The following is a 24738-nucleotide window of genomic DNA, read 5'->3' as shown; positions in this document are numbered from 1 at the left end:
ACAGGACACAAAGCACCAACTGTAAAACAGAAGATTAATAAACTTTTACTATATTAAAATCAAGAATTTGTGTACATCGAAGATATCTTAAAGAAAATGAAAAAATAAGCCACAAGTTATGAAAAGATATTTGCAAACAATAACACAAAAAATGTAGAATCCAGGCTATATATAGAATTCCTAACAAACCAACAAGAAAAAGACAAGCAACAAAATAGGAAAAAAAATAAGTAAAAGACATGAGCATTGATTTCACAGAAAAAATAGTGGCTTACAGATATACAAAAAGATGTTTCATCTCATTATTAATAAAATTAGAAATGCAAATTAAGGCTGCAATAGAATATCATTTTATAGTTACCAGACTGGCAAAAAGTAAAAAAATCTGGCATTGGTGAGTGTTGGAGAAAACAGAATCTTTTGTACAGTGCTACTGCTAGTGAGAGTGTAAACAGATACCAATAGTTAATAAAATAACAGTATCTTCTTTTGAAATGTAACACTTACACACTCTGTGATTCAACAATTCCACTATTAGGTACATACCCTAAAGAAAACCTTATACATATGCTCTGCTAAACATGTTACCTACCATACATAACACTTGTTAGTTGCAAGAAACTAGAAATATCCCATCAATCCACCACTAAATGGCATATTACACAAGAAAGAAGAATAAATTACAGTACACTTAGCAACATTAGAAACATAATGTTGCATGAAAATGCAATTTCCAGGATCATGTACATATGTATGTGTATATATATGCATACATGTATGTATGCATAATTTTTATAAAACTTAATAAGACTTAACAAGATATTTGATACACATACATGTGGTGAAAACATTTTTTTTTTCATAGGAGGGGAACAGTAAACACAATACTCAGGATAATGGATGATATTTTCAGGGAACATAGAAGTAAATGCAAGGTATTGGTAATATTCTCCTTCTTGAGTGCAGTTGTAGATTCACAGGTCTTCATTATAATATCTTACATATATTCTTACATTGAAAAACAAAGTGAAAATAATGAAATCAAACCAGTAATGTTTATTAAAATAAAGGATTTTTCACAATATCTTAGTCTTTCAGCAACAGTCCTAAAAAGTTTTAAAAGAAATACAACTGAATACCTATGTTGACTTATTTTAATAACACTGTCCCTTTTTTCTCTAAGAAAATGTATGAATAATCAAATTGAGGGGTGGGAATCTTCATTCTTTTTTACTTGAATGATATAAATAATTTGTATTTTGAATCCAATCTCAGCTCCCCATGCCAACAGGGAGGATGCTGTGATAAAGGAAGAAACTCCAGTATGGACAAATTCAAACAGCAGATAATCCACATTTCTGCTTGACTTAAAATGCATCAGTCAGCCTCTTAACATTGCATTTTATGTCCTGATTATACTTGGTTTCAAAGAACTTCTATTCTTGGGAAGGGACTAAGAAAGGACGATCCACGTTTATTGTAGATGGTTGGGCAGTAATACATACATACATACACACACACACACACACACACACACATCATATACTGTATGTCATATATCACACACACACACACATCTCTGTGTGTGTGTGAAGAAATCAACAAGGTGGTATTGCTGTGGTTTGGCAGAGAGGGGATGATAGAGGAATACAAAGCTGCCTTCCAATGAGAATGTCTTATTATAAATAACTCAGTTAAAGAACTGAGTTTCTATGAATTGTCTCCAAGAGAACATTTTTGAAAACCTGACTGAACAGGAGTGGCATGCAGTCCACAAGGATGAATTTAACTGAAAGGAGGCCGTCCCTGTTTCACTAGGAGCCTGGTCAGAATTCCAGCACATGTGTTTTACAGGTACACAGATTACGCTGTTCTTTAAAAAGACATTCTACTTCAAAATGCCTTCCCAGGTATGCTGAAATAAGAAAATGAAATAGCAATGTCTTTCCAACCATACTTTGCCAGAATAAAGGTGATCACCAGATGCAAAAATATAATCAGAGAATTAAGTAATAATTAAATAAGTTAGAATTTCACTGATAAGCATTATAGCCGCTGATATAAAGTTACTGTCTACTAGTCAAGATCCCTCCACTATATGCCATCTAAGTACACACTCCTCACCCTGAGAAGTGCTCAGCTAGCAACACCAAACAAGAGAAGATGAATACAAGAAAGGCCACGAATTCATCGTGATAGCTTCAACTACAGAATAAAACTGGAAAATAACCAATTTTTTTCCAGATGCTATAATTTCACTAATTAAACATCTCCTTTAGAAATCAATAATCTTCTAAGAGAGAGAGAAATTAGAATGCTTTCTAATTCAAGTTCTTAAACATAATTTTTCCTACAATGTTAAGAAAGGAAAAATAGATATTTACTTCTTCAATACAGTCTGGGGCTAGTGCTTTTGTCATTCAAAGATAATTTCTGAATTATTGTATGACAATCTACAGTATCACAACAGATATTTTTCCTTCTCAAGATTCTTATTACATAGCTATGCATTGACCTTGACCTGAATCTTATACTTCAGAAACAAGAATGGAATTGCAAGGAGACACATATTAAAATGCAAGTTTTTTCATTAGCCTAACAGTTATAAAATGTTCCAATCTTACGAAGTACACTGGTCAAATCCCACACTTTCTACCACTTTGCAAAGTACAGGCGGGCACACTATCCTCTCTGCAGCTCTGAGGTCCAATTAGGACCTCAGAGTAACTGAAAAAAAAAAAAATTACATTCTAGTTTTCATTCCCCACTAGAATATTTTTAGTGACTGTTCACCTAAAGAAGATGTCCAGATTTTGGTCCCCTTTAATAGTCTATGAAAGCACAAAAGAATGTGCTTCATTTTCAGTTTTCAAGAAAATTGATTTTCATATGATTTTAAAAGTTCTTGTTTCTCATTATTTTTAAGGTTTCAGAGAAAAAAAAAATGGAAGACAGTAATGTATATTCTGTCAAAATGCTTCCATTATCCTTTGCTGAAACCAGTAGGAGGTTTTAGATATGAAGACGGGGCCAGACGGAAACACTTTACGGGAAAATCTGCAGTGGAACGGTGTTGATAATGAACATGCCTAGAGAAATAAAATCATGAATGCTGTATGTGTTGTTGGGGGGAAGAAACTCTTATCTTCAGTTGGGTTCTGTTTCCCTTAGAGAGGCTTATGTTACCCTACAATCAATAGGTCTCCAATTAAACAAAGAAGATTTACATATGCTGGTGCATTTTGGAGCTAATGAAATTGGTCTAACAGTTTTAATGAGGGCACAGCACTGGCTAGCAGGGGGAACTTAGAGGAGTCACCACATACAATGGGGCCCAACGCCTTCATTCTGATCTTTAACTTTTCTACTACTACTGCCTCTGGCCTCTCGAACCATGCCAAAAGGTACCCTGCTTCCTTAAGGACAGACAAGCCTGGAAATTCTCACTTGAGGTAAGGGTATGATCCACAAACACTTTCCCTGCAGAGCAAGACAGTGCGGGGTTCAAAAACAAACAAAAATGGGTGCCATCTTGAGCAGAGTGCTCCATGTTTAATCAAGATCATGCTTTTTAAAAATTCAAGCATGAAGCTGATATCCTTTACTCTCCCTCCCAGCAGGGCACTGAGCACACAGTAGGTACTTGATAAATGCCTGCTGGTGGATAAAGCGGACTCCCTCACAAAGAAGTTGGAGCAGTGGCTTTATAACTTGATCACTTTCCTAGGTACACAGTTCAGATAAAAGTCAAGACCAGGATCTTAGATGGGAAAACAAACAGCCTGAATGTTTTTTTTATAAATAGTCTAGCATCACAAAACCTTTATTTTCAGAATTAATGATTATTCACATGTCAGTACCACCTCCTTTGGGTTAACATGAAACTTTGGATTTTGGTGAAGAAACAAAAATCAGTTAACATGATGAAGTGAGAAGGGAAAATCATTCTGACCAAACAACAACAACAAAATTAAGCATAAATTCAGTATTCCTGAGGGAACAAAAGCTATATTATATGTCACCTCGTTTTTCAATCCATATTATAAACATCTCACAACTTTTTGCTTTGTTCAAGCCTGATTTTCCACTTTGGTCACTAGCGCAACAAACGTACTGAACACACACCAGGTGGTGAGCCCTACATACCCGTATGGGGGAGGGTACACAAAAATAAATACAACTCAGTCTCTGCTCATAAAGAAATTACAGCCCAATTTGGAAGACAGATCATTTTATTACGATGCATGAAGTTCTAACGGTGAGCACTACCACAGTGCTAACAGGACACTGTGGAAATGTCGGCAAGGGGCCCTCAGCCAGTGCTGGGGTCAGAAGAAGGCCTAAGCAATGTTAACCAATTAAAGGCGAGTGAGGATGTGCTCAGTAGAAGGAATGATATATATATATATGTATACTTGTATATATAACATATGGGTGCCTGAGTGGCTCAGTCGGTTGAGGGTCTGAGTCTTGATTTTGACTTTAGCTCAGGTCATGATCCCAAGGTTGTAGGATTGAGTCTTGCATCAGGCTCTGTAGTAAGTATGCAGCCTGCCTGGGATTCACACTCTCTCTCTCCCTCTGCCCCTCTCCCCTGCTTGTGCTCTAAAATAAAATCTAAAAAAACAGAAAATATATTAAAAAAAAAAAATATATATATATATATATATGCACATTTACAATGATATAAAGTGTGACCACAGCCTTCGGCAAGAAGGCAGCCTGTCCCTGTATACTCCATGCACCAAAATTCTCATTTATCACCTCGCATGTGCACTCTCCAATTTCAAGGTTAGTTGTATTCACTGTTAACTCAATCTAGAAAGGGAATATACTCACTTTAATTATCCCACATCTGTCTAAATACACCTTACCCTCATTTAAATATGGCAGCTACTCTCTTGATTACAAATCAGAACATTCGATAACGCACAGCATCGTGAAAGTGGCCTTGTCAGAAGCATGAGTCATTCCACACACTAAGTTCCTTACATCCTGAAACCCCCTCTCAGAGGTCAGCTCCTACCTCTAAAAGTTCAAGGATCCAAAGCTGACACATTAGAGTTTATTGAAACATCACCCTGGTGGGAATCTGCAATTGGGAATTCAGTCCAAATTTAAAGACAAACAATTCCTTTTCCAGATGTTGGACCCAGACAATGAGAATACTCTGAAACAACTTCCTCCTAAATAACAGATTTAAAAACAGAAAAGGGTATTATATTGCAGAGTCACAATTCTAATCTGAATATATAGGATTTAAAATATACTACATTAATGAAGTCTGCTTAGGGTTAATGTGTTCAGCTTTACTCATATCACGTGAAAGAAACCAGAATAAGGCCAGAACTATAAAAATGCTATTCAAGATGACAAGGAAAGAAGGTATGGGGGAAGTGAAGGGGGGAGATTCTGAAGATGAGTTAGCAAAAACAGAGATTTTCAAACTTGTTGAACTTCCATTATCTGGAGATAAAACACTCTTAGAATAAAGGGAACATCAGCTGTTGCTAAAAGCATCAGGTAAATTCTAAAGTCTGTATCCAGGTGGCTTATTTAATCTGAAGACAACATGGTTCTCCCTGGAGGAAATGAACTGCTAACATCCCATGAACTCTATCAAGTTTGCCTCACTTCTCTTACCGCCTGTAAAACAAAGAAATCTGTCTTCAGTTTCATGATGTCCCACATGGTACTGTGACTAATCCCCAACCATTTTTATTTACAGTGTTCAGAGTGAGTTTCTATGACAATCCCATGCCATTCTCAATGTTACACACAGATTTTCTGCCTTTTGAAAATAATTACAGAACAAATCATTTGTTCTGCACTCTATATAAAGAAAAGCACACTTATTATTGGCTGGGCAAACAGATTTCACTCTCAGATTAAACAATAAGCAGATAGAACAGAGAACCAAAAAAAAAAAAAAAAAAAGGAAAAAAAAACACAAAAAACTCCAATATCCACTGTTTGGGACCACCAGATTTTTGGGTCGTTATTTGTGTTTCATTTATCAGACATGCGATAGTTCTCCTTCCTATCACCATCTGTACACACTTTCCCAGAAGACCCTCACAGCTGTCCCATTAACACACTAGCACACACTCGCACATATAGGACCTCTTCTGTGCTTTCTGTCTGAATGCAATCCATATCTGTTTTCTTTTCACAGGAGAAAGAAAGGCAAAGCAGCTTGAGACCTCGGACAACTTAAAATCCACTTCAGTGTAAAAGTCTCAAGATTGCTAACTTTCTTCAGAGATAGAGGAAAACAGAGAATTTAAGTGGCTATAATACTGAGACTTGGCTGTGTTTTAGGAACTACCACCAACTGCCAAATGAATTCACCATGGCTTGCTCTCCAAGGCCTTCCCTTCCTTTCTGTTTGTCACTCCCTCACTCTCCTGCTGTTTAGTTTTCCTATAACTCTGTTTTATCCTTCGGCGTTACAAGAAGGATGGCCTCTAAAGAAGAAATAGAACTTTTTTGTGCACCAACATGCCACAGTGAACTATTAAGTAATAAAAAACACCTGTGCCCGGTCCTGTATCTGCTTGGGTTTTCTTTCCACTGCCACAGATAGTTTTGACATAAGAAAACTGAAAATTTGACAACGTAGTAGAAGTATCATCAAATGAGAGAATTCCTCAACATGTACCAATGGTACAGTAAGAAGGCAACAGCGACAGCTGGTTCTGCAGATGTTTAAAACTTCCATGGGGCGCCTGGGTGGCTCAGTCGGTTAAGTGCCCGACTTCAGCTCAGGTCGTGATCTCATAGTTTGTGAGTTCGAGCCCCGCGCTGGGCTCGGAGCCTGGAGCCTGCTTTGGATTCTGTGCCTCGCTCTCTCTGCCCATCCTCCCACTCATGCTCTGTGTCTCTCTGTCTTGAAAATAAACATTAAAAATTTTAAACAAGGGGCGCCTGGGTGGCTCAGTCGGTTAAGCGTCTGACTTCGGCTCAGGTCATGATCTCACGGTTCGTGGGTTCGAGCCCTGTGTCAGGCTCTGTGCTGACAGCTCAGAGCCTGGAGCCTGTTTCAGATTCTGTGTCTCCCTCTCTCTCTCTGCCCCTCCCCAACTCGTGCTCTCTCTCCCTCTGTCTCAAAAATAAATAAACATTAAAAAAAATTTTTTTTAATTAAAAAAAAAAAAGCTTCCTATGGGCTATTAGTTTATAAGGATCCTACTTCAAAAACATCAAAAGCTTTGAAATCTTAGTTTCTGGATCAATTTCACCCGAGATGGCATCAGCTCGTCTCATAGTATTTTCTTCAGTTGTGTATCCTTGGCATCTAGCACGGTGCCTAACAGGTAGCAAGCGCTCAAAATATGTTTCCTGAATCAAGTTGCCAGTGACGTGGTAGAATCTGTCAACGAAGGCAACCGAGGTAGATTTTCTATGCCAACACCAACCAAAGAGCCTGTGGTAACAACAGGCTACAGTGGTCCTCCAATTCACACAAGAATGTTCTATCTTTGGAGCTCCTGGGATGCATGCACTTGGCGTCTTCACCTTGTAAAATGAAGACCGCTTCCTTCAAGGTTTGAAACGCTGAAATCTATTAACAAACCAGAAAAAGCTCTAGTCGCTCACTATTTTTTCAGCTTCAGAGAAAACCATGGCTTTCAGCACTGTTACATACTTCCAGTGAAAACTTTTACCCCATCCATAAATTCAGGGGTGGAGCTCAGAGAGCCTGATATCTTGGGGAACACCCTGGAGATAAAAAGCCCTAACCACTAACTAACCATCATACCATGGAGATGTTACTCAGCCTCTCTGCGTCTTCATCTGCAGAAAGGTAATTATAACAAAAAGCTCCCCTACCTAAATTTAAGGTTTATGTGAAAAGCTAATAAAATAATATATATGAAAAGCCAATTTAAATATTATAGAGGTTAACCACACAAGTCTGGGTTCTGATGGATCTGGCTTTAATCCTGGTTTCGCCACTTACTCTTGGCAAAACCCTGAGTGAGTTACTAACACTCTCTGAGCCTCTGTTTCCCCGAATAATGGGAGTAACCCACAACAGAAGTCAACTACCATCTCTGCTCACCCCCGCCACCCAACATGAACAATTCTCCCAAACTTGGAGAGGTCCAAAAGGAAAACAAAATAGAAACAAAGAAACCCACATAAAACCAGAGAAGCCCGTATCCACAATTTAGAAAAACCAACAAAGCCAACCCTAAGAAAAGGCACCCAGATATGTAAATTCCTGGAGATGCCCAAAATATTTAGAGTCTATCACAGAACGCTCTGCGTACAGAGCAAAAGGCACTGTCCTGTCTTCACTTTTAAACAAGGCGATTGGTAATAAAGGCCCAGAAATGTGCATCTCTAAGTGGGAATCTGTGCTCCTCCCCAATCTATCTGTTTCCATCCACTTCTGCTGTCTCGTGACACGTCTTCACGGATTCAGCATTGCCCCCACCCCAGAACCTCTGAGGCTCAACTGTAAATAAAGTAAAAAAGCTGTGCATAATCAGTCTTTATACAGCAAAATTGAAAATGTCTCTCTTTGAAGAATTACAAAGCTTTCTGTCTGAAACCTCTGACCTTTCTAGAGGAATCAGAGTCACTGTAGTTTAAAAATGTAGGTGGTAAAAATACAAAGGATTACATTTATCCATTTTGCATGTTTGCCATCTTTTCTGAGATGAGGAGCAAATATCTTTAGAACAATTAGTGCTTCAACCCTAACATTTCAGGCTGTCATATCCTCATTCTCCAAAGAACTGTGTACATCCTGGCCCCGATGAGATGGCACTTTTCTGTTAATTACTTCTCCCACTTTATTTTACGGAAAATCTAAAAGCACACGATTCCAGAACCTTCCTTGAAAATAAGACTTTTGTCCATACAGTGGATACACCAAGAAAATAATTTTAAAAATCATTTGATTGTTATTTAAAACTTCTGTAATTCTTGACTGGGTAGGGAGGAGCAGGGACTTCCAAAAGTACATCTAACAGAAAAAAAAAAAAAAAAAAAAAAGAAAGAATTCTTAATAAAAGTCCTTGTCACATACTAAGAGCCCATACAATAAAAGTACTGCAATGACTATCCTTCCCTGACAGGAACATACAACAATAGTTATGCTGTTGAACAGCATCAAGTTACAAAGACTTCATTCTCAGAAGTTACTTGAAACTCCTCTCCAAAAAGAGAACCTCCACCATTTAAAAGAAGGGGAGGAAAAGCCAACTAAATGAATCAGAGACGTTAGTAACCTACTAATTTTTCATACAATATGCGTCCGTGCGAAAATCTTGCTATGGTCACACAAAGATACCGAGCGGCTTTTGCCAAATTCTTATCCAGAACCCTTGCTTGACCTTAAACGTTTGTAACCCACTCATCTTTAACTCCCAATTACTTAATGCTAAAATTATGTTCTCAGCTCTACATTGGTTTCCATCAACATCTTTAATATCTAATACTATTTACAAATTGTGTTCAGCATAAAAGATATTTATGATTTTCACTGCTAATCTGCCATGGTGTCTGAGCCCATACAGCTCTGTTGAATAGGATGCTCACAAAGGTTTACATGCAGATACATAGTATCTTAATTACTCATTCTATAGTGAGCTCTTTAAGCATCTCCATTCCTCACTCATTTGGAATGTTTAAAAATGCCACGGAGAAGGGCTTGATGTCATCTAAACACTGAAATCCATCTGTCTATGGCCCTCTTTTGACTTTACTCCTTCTGCAGCCAAATTTTTCACAAAAGTTGATGAGAATTTGTCAACCTAAGGACTTGTAATGTCAGCTCCTTTGAAAGGCAATGGAATATTTGAAAGTGACAATGATGGGATCCTGCATGTAGAATATTCACTGCATGTAGGAGTTTAAAATTAAATAATCCCTTTAAGATTAAAATACGCAGAATTCGAGATGCTTCCAATAGGGGAAGAGGCAGGCACATAACAGCAGAGACAGTTCTGAGTTCCCCATAGTAAATAATATGTCCCTAATTTTGAAAATTAAATAATTGATATAGTAGCACAAGTTCCTATTATCCACTGACAAATAAATAGCTTTCCATACCAAGAATTACCACTCAGATCAAGCTATAAAACTCACCACAGATACATCTTCCCCAACAGCATGAACATGTTGCACTATCCAATCATGGGCTGGCAAAATTACAAAAGGAAATAAAATCACCCAAACCATAGCAACAAAGACAACAGCCTGACAATGGCAGATGCTAAACAGACATACATACAAATTTTGAAATTGTATTCGTTTTTAAAGATACGTCTTATTGCTACTTTTGTTTCACCTCACATTTTTAACCTATGAAAATAGCCATTAAAATATTTATCTGAATATATATGCTCTGAAAACTATTTGGTCTGGAAACTCAGAGGTTATTGGGACCCCCATAAACACTCATCAGAGACATCAAAAGGGATGCAGTATGGGACAATGGGGTGTGAATCCTATTTTTTTATTCCAATCCTCTTGTTTCCAATTTATACTTTTACTCATACACTTCAGTTTTCTCTTTCTGGAATAACGGACAGTGACTCCGAACAACCCTAACTTTTAATTTATTAGCATTTCTAAAAAAGCAACTTCAAAAGCAAGCTACATTTCTATTTTATTCAATATGAATTCAGCTCAGCAGCTCATTTTTTAAATAAACCCTAGAAGAATTAATAGACATATAATGAATGTAGTATAAATTATAATTACTGGTCTTTTTTTCTATTTACAATTAGAAAATTCATGTTGAATGGGGCTTTGAATTTTTACACTGAGGTCATTAAGAATTAATCTTGCTTAAGTTTAAAGATATGAAAATAAGGGTATTAAATATATCCATCAATTAATCAGTCATTTAAGGGCATTAAGATGAACCTTGTTCCTCTTTTCATTTTTTCTTTCTCTTTAATATTAAAAAACAATTTTAACAAATAAAACTCAATTTTTGCTTTTTTTTAAATAATGATACACGAGGCCGTAATCAAAGGATCTGTTTAGAGTAATGTAAATTTAATTTTTTTAATCTAATCATGAAGAGAAGTTAGAAATATACCTTTTGTGCACATAAGAAAATATGTACAAATTTTACCTCGTAAAATATTACGTGCAATTCTGATTTTTAAACTAATGCTTGCTTTAATTCTCAGTGGCTTCCCAAAACACCTAGAACCAATTCAACTATCTTAGAAAAAGGGGGGGAGGGGATCTTAAACCTGTTATAGTGCTTGTATTCACTGAACTTCAACATTCTAAAAACAAGAAAGAACAAGTCACTCCAGACTTTGGACCCCAACACTGACAAAAGCATAAGAATATTTTCTCCCTCTCTTAGCCAAGTATGGACTCATTCTGTGCCTCAGAACTGGACTCCACAGTTAAAACGTCTCCATGGGAAGGGTCTGGATTTTGACTTTTTTCTTTCCCTCTGATTCAAGGTAGGTGTGGGATACCATTTAAATGACACCCAACCCCCACACGACAGGATAAGAGAGAGGGATACAGAGTGGATCTTAACTGTAAGTGGAAGAGAAGTGGGGTTTGGAATCAGAAGGCCTCGGTTTTAATCTTACTATACACATGTCACTTGGATACTCTGAGACTTTATTTTTGCCTGCACAAATGAAGAACACATATTTATTTACAATATTGCCGTGATTTTTTTAAGAAAAGAATAAGAAAGGAAGAGAGAGAGAGAGAGAAAAAAAAGAAAACTACCATGTATGGCAAAACTCAGGATAATGCTTGCCGCAAAACAGACAACTCAATAAAAGTTCACCTTCCTGCCTTCCTTTCTTCCCCCATGTCCTTTTCTTTACTTTCAATTGATCTAGGTCCAAAATATTTACCACTAGGAAAGCGTGTGAAAGACATGAAGAGAAGTAAGTTTAAAGGTCTCAAAGAACACTAAAGCTATTCTACTTCAATCTCTAGCTATTATCATTGCCCTGTTCATTTCTAGGTTTGGGATTAGCAACATATTATGCTTCAAGGAAGACCAACACAGGCCAAGATACGTATCAAGAAAAAGAGAACTTTTTTCTCTTAGTTTTGTCTTATTTAGTTGCTTTTGCAAAGAGAACGGCAAAAATATCCTCTCCACGTGGTTGTCACAATTTGTCAACTGCGGACTTCTTTCTCTGCCTCACAAGCCATGTTTATTTAACTAGAATATTCATAGGAGGGCTAGTGCTGTTATCAGAGAAAATATACTTTTACACTGTGAAATGATCGTAAGGACACATGAAGCGCTGTTTGCTAATATTCTGGGAAAGACCTAGGGTAAAAGTTGTTTCTGTCTTGGCAGCAGCTAGACAATTCTGCTAAGTTCAGAGGGACTCCAAAGTTTAGATCAATAATCTGTATCTTGCAGTTGCCTAAACAACAACCAAAATTTTGATAACACTGTAAGTTATCACTTTAAAAAGCAAGATGGTAATAATCATAAACATCTCAACAGTCCCTTTCCCAAGTTTATGCACGTCACAGTGTCCCTTACGGGACCCTTCAAAAGATAAAAAGAATTTTCGCCAAAGTTTTCTTTTCTAAAATTTTGAATAGGAACTCCGAAAGCCCCAAACACTCTCTGAGTCTGAAACAAATGGTGCCAAAACACGCACGCAGGGGGACGGATTATGAAATTCTCCACTTGATACCTAGGTGCTTGGGATCCTTTTACAGTCACTACTTAAACCAAAACACTTTGAGAGCATCTCCATTTGCGATTAAATTCACAGTTTTGTGTTTCTTAACAAAGCATGCCAGTTCATTCATTCTCTTCCTCCTCCACCTGACTTCTTCCTTCCCCTTACCCCACACCTCCCACCTCGCAAGGATGTAGAGTTTATAATATATTTAAAAACAAGATTTAACCTCTAAATAAAGATGGGGACATTATTGCTGAGATGGTAATAAACTGGTGTTTAACATTCTCAGTGAATTCAATCTGTATTTCATGTTTTTGCTTCTATTCTAACCTCAGAATTGCTTTCAATAATCTATATTAACATTTGCAAGCAATTAGAATTGTTGCTGCTTCTGTGCAAGTTTTTAAAAACTGACAGGCCATTCTGCATCCTGTGGAAGCAGCTTGAGGCCTTAACCAAGTGAAACACCCAGTCCTACTGTGTACAGCAGTGACCACAACAAAGGCTGTGGTTTCTCCCACACTAGCCCTAAATAGGTTTAAATTAATGCTATTCATCACTGGGTGGAAAAGAAGACAAGGCAAATCTAAGCCAGCAGCATTGGGAAATTTCTTACCAACATCCAAACCTCTTAGCCATAAATGAGCTGACCTCCGTTCATAAGTTTACTCCGAACAACCTTTCCTCCCTATTCCTATACCCTCTCTGCCTTTGAATTTCCATCTTTTTCACTACATTCTAGACAAAGGATATTGTTACTACCCTCAAGTTACACAAACATTGAAGGACATAAAAGCCATATTTATCTCAAGTCTGTTGACTGTTGGTGCTATTTCCTTTAAAGAATTAAAAGACAAAAAAAACAAATGAAATTTTCTAAAATGGTGCATATACCAATAATTTGGAATGGATCAGTCAGCCACAAAATCTACCTTGAGTTTAGCTTAAGATTACAGTTAGAGTTTGAGACAGGGTGGTACTTACTCTTTTAATTTGAAACGTCACTGTGTATTAGTCTTACTCCCTCTTTTTCTGAATACAGCTTATTATTCTAAATCCCAGAAACTAGCTGCACACCCTTCTACTAAGGAGTTTACTGAGGTACTGAAAAAGCGTAATTACATAATACTCGTCCTAAACTTGAACATAAATACACACATACGCATGTATGCCTGCTAACAAAATATACTGAACATATTTTAGATATGCAATACTGATGCAAACTAATGCACTAAGTCACTTAAAAATTAAGAAATTACCGTAACTAATTCAGCATAAAATTATAAACTATAACAATCTAACATTAGTCACTTAAAAATGTTTACAATCCTTATTCTATATGCTCTGCTAACCTTACACATATAGTTACAGTGTATTTAAAGTAACAGCTTTTTAAAAAAAGAAATCATTTGCAGTGCTCTAAAGAGCACTCTGTGTGCAGCCTGAATGTGCACACACATGCACACGAAGCACACACACGCTCATACACAGACACTCCCAATCTTACACCTGCTCTGAAGCAGTAGGAAGTGAATTCTCAATCTGTCAACATGACCATCTGGTCTATCTGCATATCACGGCTTTCTCTATTACTATATGAAGGAATGGCAATCATGAAGCCAAAATAAAACTAAAATGCACCTGAATGGGACTATCTCTCCCTTTGTTGAAATGGAATAATACGTAGCACATCAGAATAAAACTGGCCGAATGTAAATAATTTAAAGGGAGCATTCACAACAGCATGATTAAATGAACAATATGGTGCAAGTAATGTGGTCATCAGTAATACTGGCCGTACAGGTTTACAGAACAGGTACCAGACTTCCGACACACCGCAAACAGCTCTTTCAGTGAGTGACAGGACCGTTACTATTCCTGGTCCAAGCAAAACTAAGCAGAGGGAGCAGCAGGGCCAGCATGGAAGCAACCAGTAGCTGCTGTACTAAAACAGTACTGTGCAAAATTGGTCACCTTCTACCTTAAAACTAACACTACTCGTGTTAGGACACTGGGACAAATTCAATTCGCTCTGTCACCGGCTAATCAACAATTACAGTAACTACCTGACAAATTCCGGTCATTTATTAGTCTTTCAAAGCAAATTTTAAGGCCACTAAAAATACTTCCAGTCTTAGGAAATTCCTCATCTGCAAAAAGTGAAGATGCTTATTGCAATTTAGCTTTGGGCCTTATGCCGCTCGAAAATTAGCAAAGGCCTTACTCAGTTGATTTAAATATAATTCTATTTATTTAATTTTACTTTTTAAATGTCTCCACATGGCTGCCTCAGAGCTTTCATTCCACCTCACAGCAGGTAATAGCTATCAAAAATAAATTGTGACACTATCATTCTATAGTTCAGATACAGCAACTCACCTCTATCTAAGAGAGGAGTCCTTAAAAAGTCGAACCTCCCAACAAAATTTACCAAACTCAACTGAGAATCTTTCTAGAATCTGATTACATTACCAGAAGTTATACAGACGCAGTTAAAAAAAAAAAAAAAAAAAAAAAACTCTCCAGAAAGTTCTCGGTTGAGTGCCTACTAATGAACAAAGGTTAACTTTATCTAAAAGGTCAAATGCCTGGTGGCTAAGGTTATGACCTTAACAACTTAAATTGTGACCTTGCCACGTGCCGGGTATATTGTAGATTCTGATTCAGATCATCTGGTAAAGACTGGTCATAAATTAGCTTTACTGTTACACGCCCACAAAGAAAGCCATTTGCCACAATTCCATAATATCTCCAAGTTGTCATACGATACATACGGAAGGACAACTCAAATAAAGACCAAATTAAGGGCATAAAATGGTTTTACTCTTTTATACTTTTAACGAGATGAAATTCTCAGGCTTATGGAATCACTCCAATTTCATTACCCTTGTTACTGTTTATCAGCCCCAAAATTCAGACAGTTCTAACACCACTGGATTTAGAGGGGAAAAAAATTGGAAACTGGTTTATGTATTGTATTTTAGCATCTCAATCAGTCTTAGGAGAAATCACCTCCACTTTTAAAGAATGATTGATTCTGCACTAGCTTCCAGTATTTAGACGTGTGTTCTAAGATTTCAACTTCCTACCAATGAAAAGGCTGAGGCTTGAAGCAATAATTATTGTACAAGTTTTTAAAAGGGAAAAAAGTCTTATTTTGGGAGCTATGTAGTGGGGGAAATGGCATTTTGGAAGAAAAAAAAATCCAACATTTTAAGAGAGAGTGGGAAAAAAAATTTACTAAAGGTGAAAAGGCCACAATGGTTTTGGCATGTTTCTTGAAGCACGTTTCAGAGTCTCTGCCTCCTGCCAATACTGGCAAGTTCTCAAAACTTTTAAGGAGGTAAAAACATTGTTTAGTGTTTACAAATCTTCAGTATTATAACAGATGCTTGTCAAATCAGTTGTATGTAAGTTGACCGATCTACCTCGTATTTGTATTGGCAACTAGCTTCGCGTCCACAAATAACAGGTCTCTAAATCTCTTAAATCAAATTTGAACTATTGTCAGACAAAAGGCCCTTAATATTTTCTTCTGCAGCCGTCCTGTTGCGTGCACAGAGAAGCAGCCATTACTGCGCTCCGTGAAAGCCAATGGCCTAACACTTGGCTGCCATTCAGGCCTAACAGGGGATTCTGGGATACGTCAGGAAAACCAAACCGAGAGGTAGTCTGATCCACGTTGCTGTCAATAAATCTTTCATAAGCAGTAGGGATGCTAACTCTCCTAAGCAACCTTCTACCTGTCACGTTACCCACATAATCCTTCAGGTATTGAGACAACCAGCCACCGTGTGAGCTCAAGGATTTGCAGCAACGGCACAGGAACAAACGGTCAACAACGAAGGAGAACACATGTAATGGCAATCACTGGAGAGCCTGCGGCTCTTTCAATCTAAGGGAAACGTTTGTATCTCACACTGAGAACGATTCTTCTCACCCCGACAGAGGTCACCGGTACTTCACCTCGACGTACCTGGTAAGGAAGCGCAAGCCACGGTGTGTGTCACCTGTTGGTACCCTCGTTTCTCTATGCTGGCCAATTAAAGCACTGGCGACAATTTATAAATGATGGACTTTTCTAAATATCAAAAAGATTAACCCCAAGATCTTAAAGGGTGCTCCCTGAAAGCACCTGTAGCACCCATCCTTTTTTTTTTTTCCGCACCTTGCCTTTCCCTGTCAGAATCTCCACTTATGTACGCAAATAAATTTCTTAAAAATTTAACTCTGCTTTTTCAATAGAGAAAACAGAGTAACAATAGGGTGAAAGGGGGATTAAGAAAAGGATACTTGTTCCTGTCTAGAGGTCATTGGAGAGGTGCTGCCTTTTCATTTTCACTACCCAGAACTGGCTAAAGCAACAGGCGCTTCTTACAATTAAGTACACATTCTCCCAAACCCAAATATTTGAAACACTTACAGATCACATCCTCTAAAATACTCATCTATCCCCTGCCAACAGAATGCAAATGATAATGTGACATGCTTGCAAAGTTAATTTCTCCAGTTTCTTATGTAAGGACAGATGGGTAACAAAAGTTCTCTTTCTAAAACATATATTGAGGAAAATAATAGAGAATAGGCTATCAGCTGACTTTAAAAAATAGCTCGCATTTTTAGAATTAAAAACATTCTGCAAAACAGTACAGTGTTGATCTTACAGGTAACACCTCTCTTCTTTGTGGGGAGAAAAACATGAATATATGAACCCCAAAAGAGCCTACTGGTAGGATTCCACAACCTTCTTTCTTTCATCTGGCTCAAGTAACTGCCATGAAGGTAACATCCAGCAAGACCGATATGTACATATAAAAAGTCAACAAGTTACACAAGACCTGAGCTTTCACATAACACAATGAACCTTTTGTCCAAAACGAGGCAAAAGAAACAAAGTAAAAATGCATTCTTTTAGTCAGCCCTCAGTAGTTTTATCCTGAATGCTACTCTAGAATGGTGTAACGTACACAGGTAAAACATGCCTTGAAAACAGCCTTGAAACAATAAAGAATTTTATCCCCAATCAAAGCAACTCACTCCATCAATGATCAATATCAATTTCTCAGAGCATTCATGCACTACCCAGGTTGGTTACTTTTAAGATTAACCTTACCATCAATTGCGTAAAGAGTTGGTTTGTTTTTCCTTCAGCTATCTTAGACAGCAATGCGAATTCCTAAGTACAAAGCTACTAAAGTTTGCGTATCAATGTGATTCTTTTTCCTTCATAAATGATCAGCAATTTGACAGTAATCTTACCACATCTTCTTAATACGCATGGGGTCCAAGAGGCCCCAGTAAGTTAAAAACACTCCCAGAAGATAAGCAACTAAAAATACTGCCTCACCACCAAGCTCAGTGCTTTTCAACTAGATCACCTGCCATTCAAAATACCCCCTTTATGAGAAAGGTGTTATGAGGCTTCTCTCGCCCATCATCAAAAAACGTGGTTTAAACATATCACAGAACTACCAACACCTCTGCTAACACTACTCGCCAAGAGAACTGAACTCGGGGAGAATCCTCTCAAAGCTACGTTTTTCCACCTGAGTGAAGATGTCCCCTCAGACACCGGGGCTTCTGGTGACTTTGGTTCACCTTTGCAACCACACCTGTCTCTACGTATGTGGCCTGCCACTTGGAGGGGGCCAGAATGGCCCGGCATATACAGAGGTCAGCAGAAAAGAAACACACGAGAAAGCAGAACAACGTCTCACCATTGCACTTACCTGCTGCATGCACAAAGTATGCCAAATATAAATCGAGTTCCTTAACAGAAACCCCTATGTGATGGGGCTGCACACAGAGCCCTGGATTCGAGCACTGTGGGGACTTTACAAGGCGCTCACCATCAGTACTTTCGAGCGGAATACCTTTAAATAAAATCACCATAACGAGGTCCAACCTCCAGACTTTATCTGCCTGGCGAAGGCAGTCAATTCTTCGCATCTTGCCTTTCTGGTCTGGGTTGGAAAGAACACAACATGGAGGCTTTTTCCCTGTAACTGTAAGAACAAAATCCTCTCGGTACTCGGGGCGGATATCTTTCCGTAACTTGGCCAGAAGTCGAGATGCCCACTTCTGCTTGACCTCTGGTTTTTCACTTAGCAACTCATCCTTCACGGCTCTCTCTTCTTCTTTTGACATACGCTTTTCATGTTTTTTGAAGTATTTTCGTTTCCGGGCCTGCAGGTTGAACCATGTGTAGGCGAAGGCTCGGACGTGGGGCAGAAGTGCTTCAATGAAAGGATGAAACTCATCCTAGAGAGATGAACAAAAACAAAAATATAACTACAATGGAGACAAAAGGAAACAACTTTTCTTCAGATAGTCATTTAAAAAAAAACAACAACAACAAAAAACAACAACAAAAAAAAACATGCTTATTTCACTTGAAAGTCGACTCAAGCATTACCTTACCAAAATTATACAGAGGATGCCTATAGGGAGTCTGAGGGGGAAAAAAGAAAACTATCAGTATCATTTCTCACAATCTCGGCAAAAAAAATTGCTAAAAATCTTAAAATGTTTTGATATGTTCACCAAAGTGCACCAGGTTCTATTGCCAGGCTTAGGTCCCAAATCCTTTAGATAGTAAGTGAAGTTTATTGAAATGCTTATAACGATATATAATCTTAACCCTATTTCAAGAAAGGCATATCTAATTTTGCTCCAGCCTTGACCTCACTACTTGTAGTACAGCCAGGGCTCGGCCGCCAGATTGGCAAATCCTAAACATTTAGATGCCAGTCAATGTTTATGGAAGTCTAGGAGCAAAAAATCATCTCCACGATCAATGAAAACAAAGACTTTCCCTCTAAAAATATTGCCTGTAGACTCTAATCTGTTTCTCAGTCATTTTGGTAACATCTTAATTCCTTCTTAAGTATTACAGTTGCGTATGATTTTTTTAGTCAAAAACTTAGAAAAATTTGGCGTCTACAAAAGAAGAGATGAATTTGATATTCTTCAGGCTGAAATAAAAGATCTATTTCCAAGACATACTTGCTGATACTGTGGGAATGAAACAAAAAGGAAGAAAAGGGGGGAGAAAAACAAAGAAAAGCGTACATGCCAAATAGTAAATAGAATGCGTCATTGTGACAACAGGGTTGCAACTAAATACAGTTAATTTCGTGAAATGCCTTCAGGAATAATCGTCCCTAAAAAAAGAGAACCGTTATTTAATTTTTGAAAATAATATTTCAGGCTTTTTCTCACAAGGAAATAGAGAAGCTGGTACATTTAATGTTTACGAGACTCCAGGAAAACCCTCCACGGTTGCCTCTTAAAATGCAAGTAATTTGAAAATAAAATTCAATTTAAGATGTTCACATTTTTCTTACTGTCCTATGAAAATGTTTGATTCTTTTACTTGATGTTTTCTTAGGAAATATAAATACAAAATTAAAGAAAAATTAAACAGTAACCTCCACAAAGCTTTCTGAGTACATCTAACTTTTGATTAACCAACCCACACTGATCTTACATAACTTCTCTCCACCGCACAAACCCCCAAAAGATAAATTATTTACTTTCAAATGAATGAGGATAAGAAAACCAAAGAGATATTTGATGACTTTTTAAAGAAGGGTGTAGAACAGACAAATATTATAAAATGCATTCTTTTTCAGTTTGTAATATCCATCTAAATATATACTTTGGAGGCACAAGTAACTGTAATGTCCAAAATATTATTACTATAAATTATTAATTTTTTAAATGTTCAAATGTAAATGGAGAGGTTAAAATTGGAAAAATATTTTTCCAATTTTCCAAGACTGTTAAAACATTCTAAATTATAATCAATCATGTAAACACTAGACGACTATTTTTAAAGCAAGTACATAATAATGTAATACATAATAAATCATTTCACTAATTGACATTTATCTTTTTCTTCTATGAACCAATTCTAGGCTCTGCATTTCAAGTTTAGCTTTGAAAACTGCTTTTATTCAATAAAAATCCAAAAGAGAAGTCAGCTTTTATAACATATGTGCATTCTTTAAGTGGAGAGGAAACAGAGAAAAATACAAGAATTATATTATCCTTTATCCATAGACATTTTTTAATTTCTGATGTCTGAGAATCTTTCTCACTGCCATACTTTAAAAGGCAGAAATGGGGTGGGGGAGCATTTTTCAGGTCACGGTTTATAAGGTATACACCAAACCGCAAAGCATTTAAACATTACTAAATTCTGAGCTCATCCTTGAAATGCTCTAAAATACATAAAACTGGGGTTTGGAACAGTCCTTCACATTGGCTGATTTCCTTACATACACAGGACATGCTAGGGACCAAGGCTCTGTGGTATCATGCAAAGAACTCCTGGAGTCTGCCCTAACTACAAAGTGAGCTTTCACCAAAGGGAGGATTTCATTTTAAAATCTCAGCCCCATTTTATAAAGCAAAGCATAACTACACTCCAAACAATCCACATTTATGTTAAAATGTTATCTCACTCAAAAGGTTTACTAATGACAATAAACATTTTTTAAAAAAGCATTCTGATATGGCATTTAAATGTTGGAAGAGACTCCTACTAGTAAAGCTTCTCACAGAACTGTGAGCTGCGTTCATTCGTGTTCAAAAGGATTTTGCTTACCTGCCAACCAAATGCCTATCTATCTCATCATAAAAACCCTTAAACGAGGCCAACTATGTCAACTAATCATTAAGAATAATCTAAGTCCCCAATTTTGCATCAAAAGTATTTACGACTTATTACTCCCCAAAGGTTTCAAGAATGTGCCAATAAAAGTCCACAATATTTTGTATAACTTTACTCCCACGTACCATTAAAGTGCTAGTTATCTTTCTCACCTCACGATCAGAAATATTCTAGATCATCAAAAGTAAAGAATATCGTTAACTTGTAGGTAATGTCGAGGCACAGCATAAATTAATTTTGAAAAAAAAGTATGCCCTTATAAATCATGTTGCTGCACATACTGCCATACGCTATGTAATATTCCAAAATAGTCAAGAGAAAATAAAGAATATTGTACATAGGTACTCAGTGAGAAAGTTAGAGGCCACCAATGAAAACAAACCTGAAAACCTGTTTCAAAAGCGGTATGACTTTGAATCAGCATCTTAAACGTTGATCTGTTTGTAAGTAAGCCAAGTTTAAGAACCACTGAGCGCTGATATTTCTGGAACTACTTTTTAAAGGTTCACCTATAAATTTCTACTGGGTTATATCATTCTATGGTCAGGTAAAGGATGGTTACGATATGCTTGTATGGTTTAAAATAAGATGTCTGACATTTTCTTGATAAAGTTTTAAAAATTGCACACACATACATGGAGTTCATTCTTTCATTTAGAGTACTTTTATCACTGTGCTGACTGGACTTTCTTTAATGACCAATAAACTACCTAAGTTTGTCTTTCTAAAACTGGCTCTAGAGCTTTGTAGGTGTTCCAGCAAGTTGAATAAAACTGTAAATCAATTTTTTAAAGAAGACCTCAAAATCTATGGTTCTCATTCACTATTTAGTGTACCTTTGCTTCACAAACGGTTACACTAAGTGTTTCCTTCAGCGGTGTTTCCAGAAGAAGGCCTAGTGAATGTATCAATCACACTGCCAAATATGTTTAAAAAACAAAGCAAAACAAAACAAAACTTTCTTAATGTGATAATAGCTCAGGAGCCAAGAGAATCCAGCTTTGTCAAATACCTGACTCTGCCCTGGGCCTGCACAGAGACACAGGTATTCTCACATATGCACCAACCCCAAACATAAATGTATCTTTCGAGAGCTCACTTGAGAAGAGGCTCATGGGTCTGCTCAGGTCATTCCCCACTCTTGCAGCACCCTGGTATTGTCTACACATTCTCTGGGTGGCAAACTTTGGCCAGCAAGAACTTGAGGCTTCGTACTCAGCGTTTTCACTGAAGTCATAACTCACTCAAATTCTCTGACACTTTGCATCTTATCCATATGCAATTGTGAACCTTGCCAGAAGTGGTTGGAAAAGTTTCCTTCCTAATTCCACCAGTTCCCAAAATAGGAACTTTGGAAGTTTGCTAGGGAAAAATAAAAAACTTTTACAATAACTACAAGCAACTGCTACCCATTACTAAGGCTAGGCCTAAATCCCAAACAGACCATTTCAACATAAAAGATGCATTTTTAAGAGTCTTCCGAGATCAAATAGCCGGTATGATTACTGTTCGATATTGGAATAAGAAAGGATGTCATATGAAAAATAAATCCAGAATCTAGAAAGGAAAAGAAAAAAATTATTGGCACTTTTTTAGCCTTTCATCAAGTATTCCGGTTAAACCGTTATCTCCTGCTAAATGAAAGCAGTAAGTGGTAGCAGGTTTTTTAAGGGAGTGGTAAATAAACATTTTATATGAAGCATACAACTTCACGTAGGTGATTAATGGTCAGATTGCAATGTACCAAAACAGTATGAAAGCTCACACTTTTTTTCCAAAAAAAAAAAAAAAAAAATGTTTTTAGCGCAAAATCACTTCGACTTCATGCCTTTTACTCAAAGAAAATAAATAATATATTCAAAAAGGTCCAGATTTGGAGCCATGAAGTAGCAATATTTTGCCTAGGGGTGGTGCAGACAAGAGAGGGATGAAAAGGGAGGGCATGGGAAGGAGGGGCGGGGGGCGAGAGAGACCCACGCTCCGAGTAGAGTCAGCAGAGTCGGAGGGGAAAAGTTGCCCCCGTCCTGCGCGCGGAGCTGCCCGAGTCGCGCGGTGGCGGGAGGCGGCGGGAGGGGAGGGGGGGGGGGGGTTGGGGGAGCCGCGTCCGGCCCGGGTTGCTGCTCGGGCTCGCGGCCCAGAGCCCAACTCCGCCCGGCGCTCCCCGGCCCGCGCGGCCCCGCGGCCTCCGCCGCTCGCCGCCCTGCGCAGCGTGGGTTCGTCCCGGCACCGAAACTTTCACTCGGGAAAGCGAGCGGGCGCCGAGCTGCGAGGACGCAGGCTCCACCCGGCCGGCGCTGGGGGACGCGCGTCCACGCAGCCCCGCTCCGCCGAGCTCAGGGGCCGGCTCGCCGCCGCCCGCCCGCCCGCGTCCGAGGGGCGCTGTCCCGGCCGGGGCCCGGGACGCCGGCCCGCGTCCCTCCCGCGGCCGGACCCCAAAGGCTGACAAACAATAAACAAAAGTAAGAGTTTGGGGAAGCTGCCGCGGCGCGGGCTCCGCGCGCGGGCCGTGGGCGCAGAGGCGCGAGTTCTCCCGCACCCGGGGGTTTCGGTTGCCCCGAGCGTGCGGGGCGTGCGGTGGGCTCCGTCGGCGGCCCCCTCCCCGGGCGCCGCGGAACTACAGAAACCGGCCTGCCGGCTGCAGAAACGCTGAGTCCAGATTTCAGCGTGTCATGGGCTGCAACCCCGCCGAAACACGTGCGGGGCGTCCGAAAACACCGCCGTTCCGCAGTCAATCGCCCCGATATTAATTAACGCATTAATAAGAGGGCGCCATTAGCCATGTGCCCACACAAATGGCCGTGCAAGAGGAATGCACCCGCATGGAAACAAAGTTACTTTCTTAAAGCTGTATTTCTCCCCCCCCCCCCTCCACGAGCACACGCGCACATACACACAGAAACACGCGCAGACACGGGCACACACCAACACACATTCCCCGGGCCCGGCCGGCGCGACGGTCCCCGGCACCCCGTGCCCAGCCCCAGGTCTGCCCCCGCAACCCCGGCCCCCCGCCCCCCATCCCGCCGCATCCAAACAGCTGCTTACCTGGGTGAGACAGAGCGGAGAATACATAACTGCCGGGCGGTGGGGTGTGCGTGTGCGTCTGGGTGTGCGGTTTGGAGGTGTGCGTGAGTGCGGGTGAGAAAGGAGAAAGAGGGAGAGAGGAAGAGAGAGAGAGAGAAGGGGGGAGAAAAAAAATCAAGCCTGCTTCTTGCGTTCACATTTCCAACTCGGCTCAACTGCAGCCAGCCAGCCAGCGCGATTGCCGCTCCATGAGCTGAACTTTAACCCCGCCTAGAGTTTCCCTACACTCCACTATACATGTCTACTGTACGCGGGCGTTAAAGGCATAGCGCACCCTTTCCCGCTCCCGCGCCCGCCCGGCCGGGTGCCCGCGAGCTGCCCGCG

The 24738-nt window shown here is 39.1% G+C and overlaps 1 protein-coding gene across 9 annotated transcripts in view; it reads right to left on the bottom strand.

The window, feature by feature from the left end:
• NFIA (nuclear factor I A) overlaps positions 1-24738 on the bottom strand; it is a 376336-nt gene that overhangs the window by 346362 nt on the left and 5236 nt on the right. For 5 of the 9 annotated variants that reach the window (XM_019837122.3, XM_045035930.1, XM_045035932.1 and 2 more), the window contains exon 2: positions 18383-18914. In XM_019837122.3, the coding sequence (XP_019692681.1) occupies positions 18383-18914 (532 nt within the window). Of the gene's footprint in view, positions 1-18382; positions 18915-24375; positions 24699-24738 lie in introns of those variants that run through there. The other 4 variants (XM_006934782.5, XM_006934781.5, XM_003990147.6 and 1 more) reach the window with 4 other exon arrangements.

Source organism: Felis catus, chromosome C1 (genome assembly GCF_018350175.1).
Source record: "Felis catus isolate Fca126 chromosome C1, F.catus_Fca126_mat1.0, whole genome shotgun sequence".
Taxonomy (NCBI): Eukaryota; Metazoa; Chordata; class Mammalia; order Carnivora; family Felidae; genus Felis; species Felis catus.
This window is presented reverse-complemented; position numbering and strand designations above follow the sequence as displayed.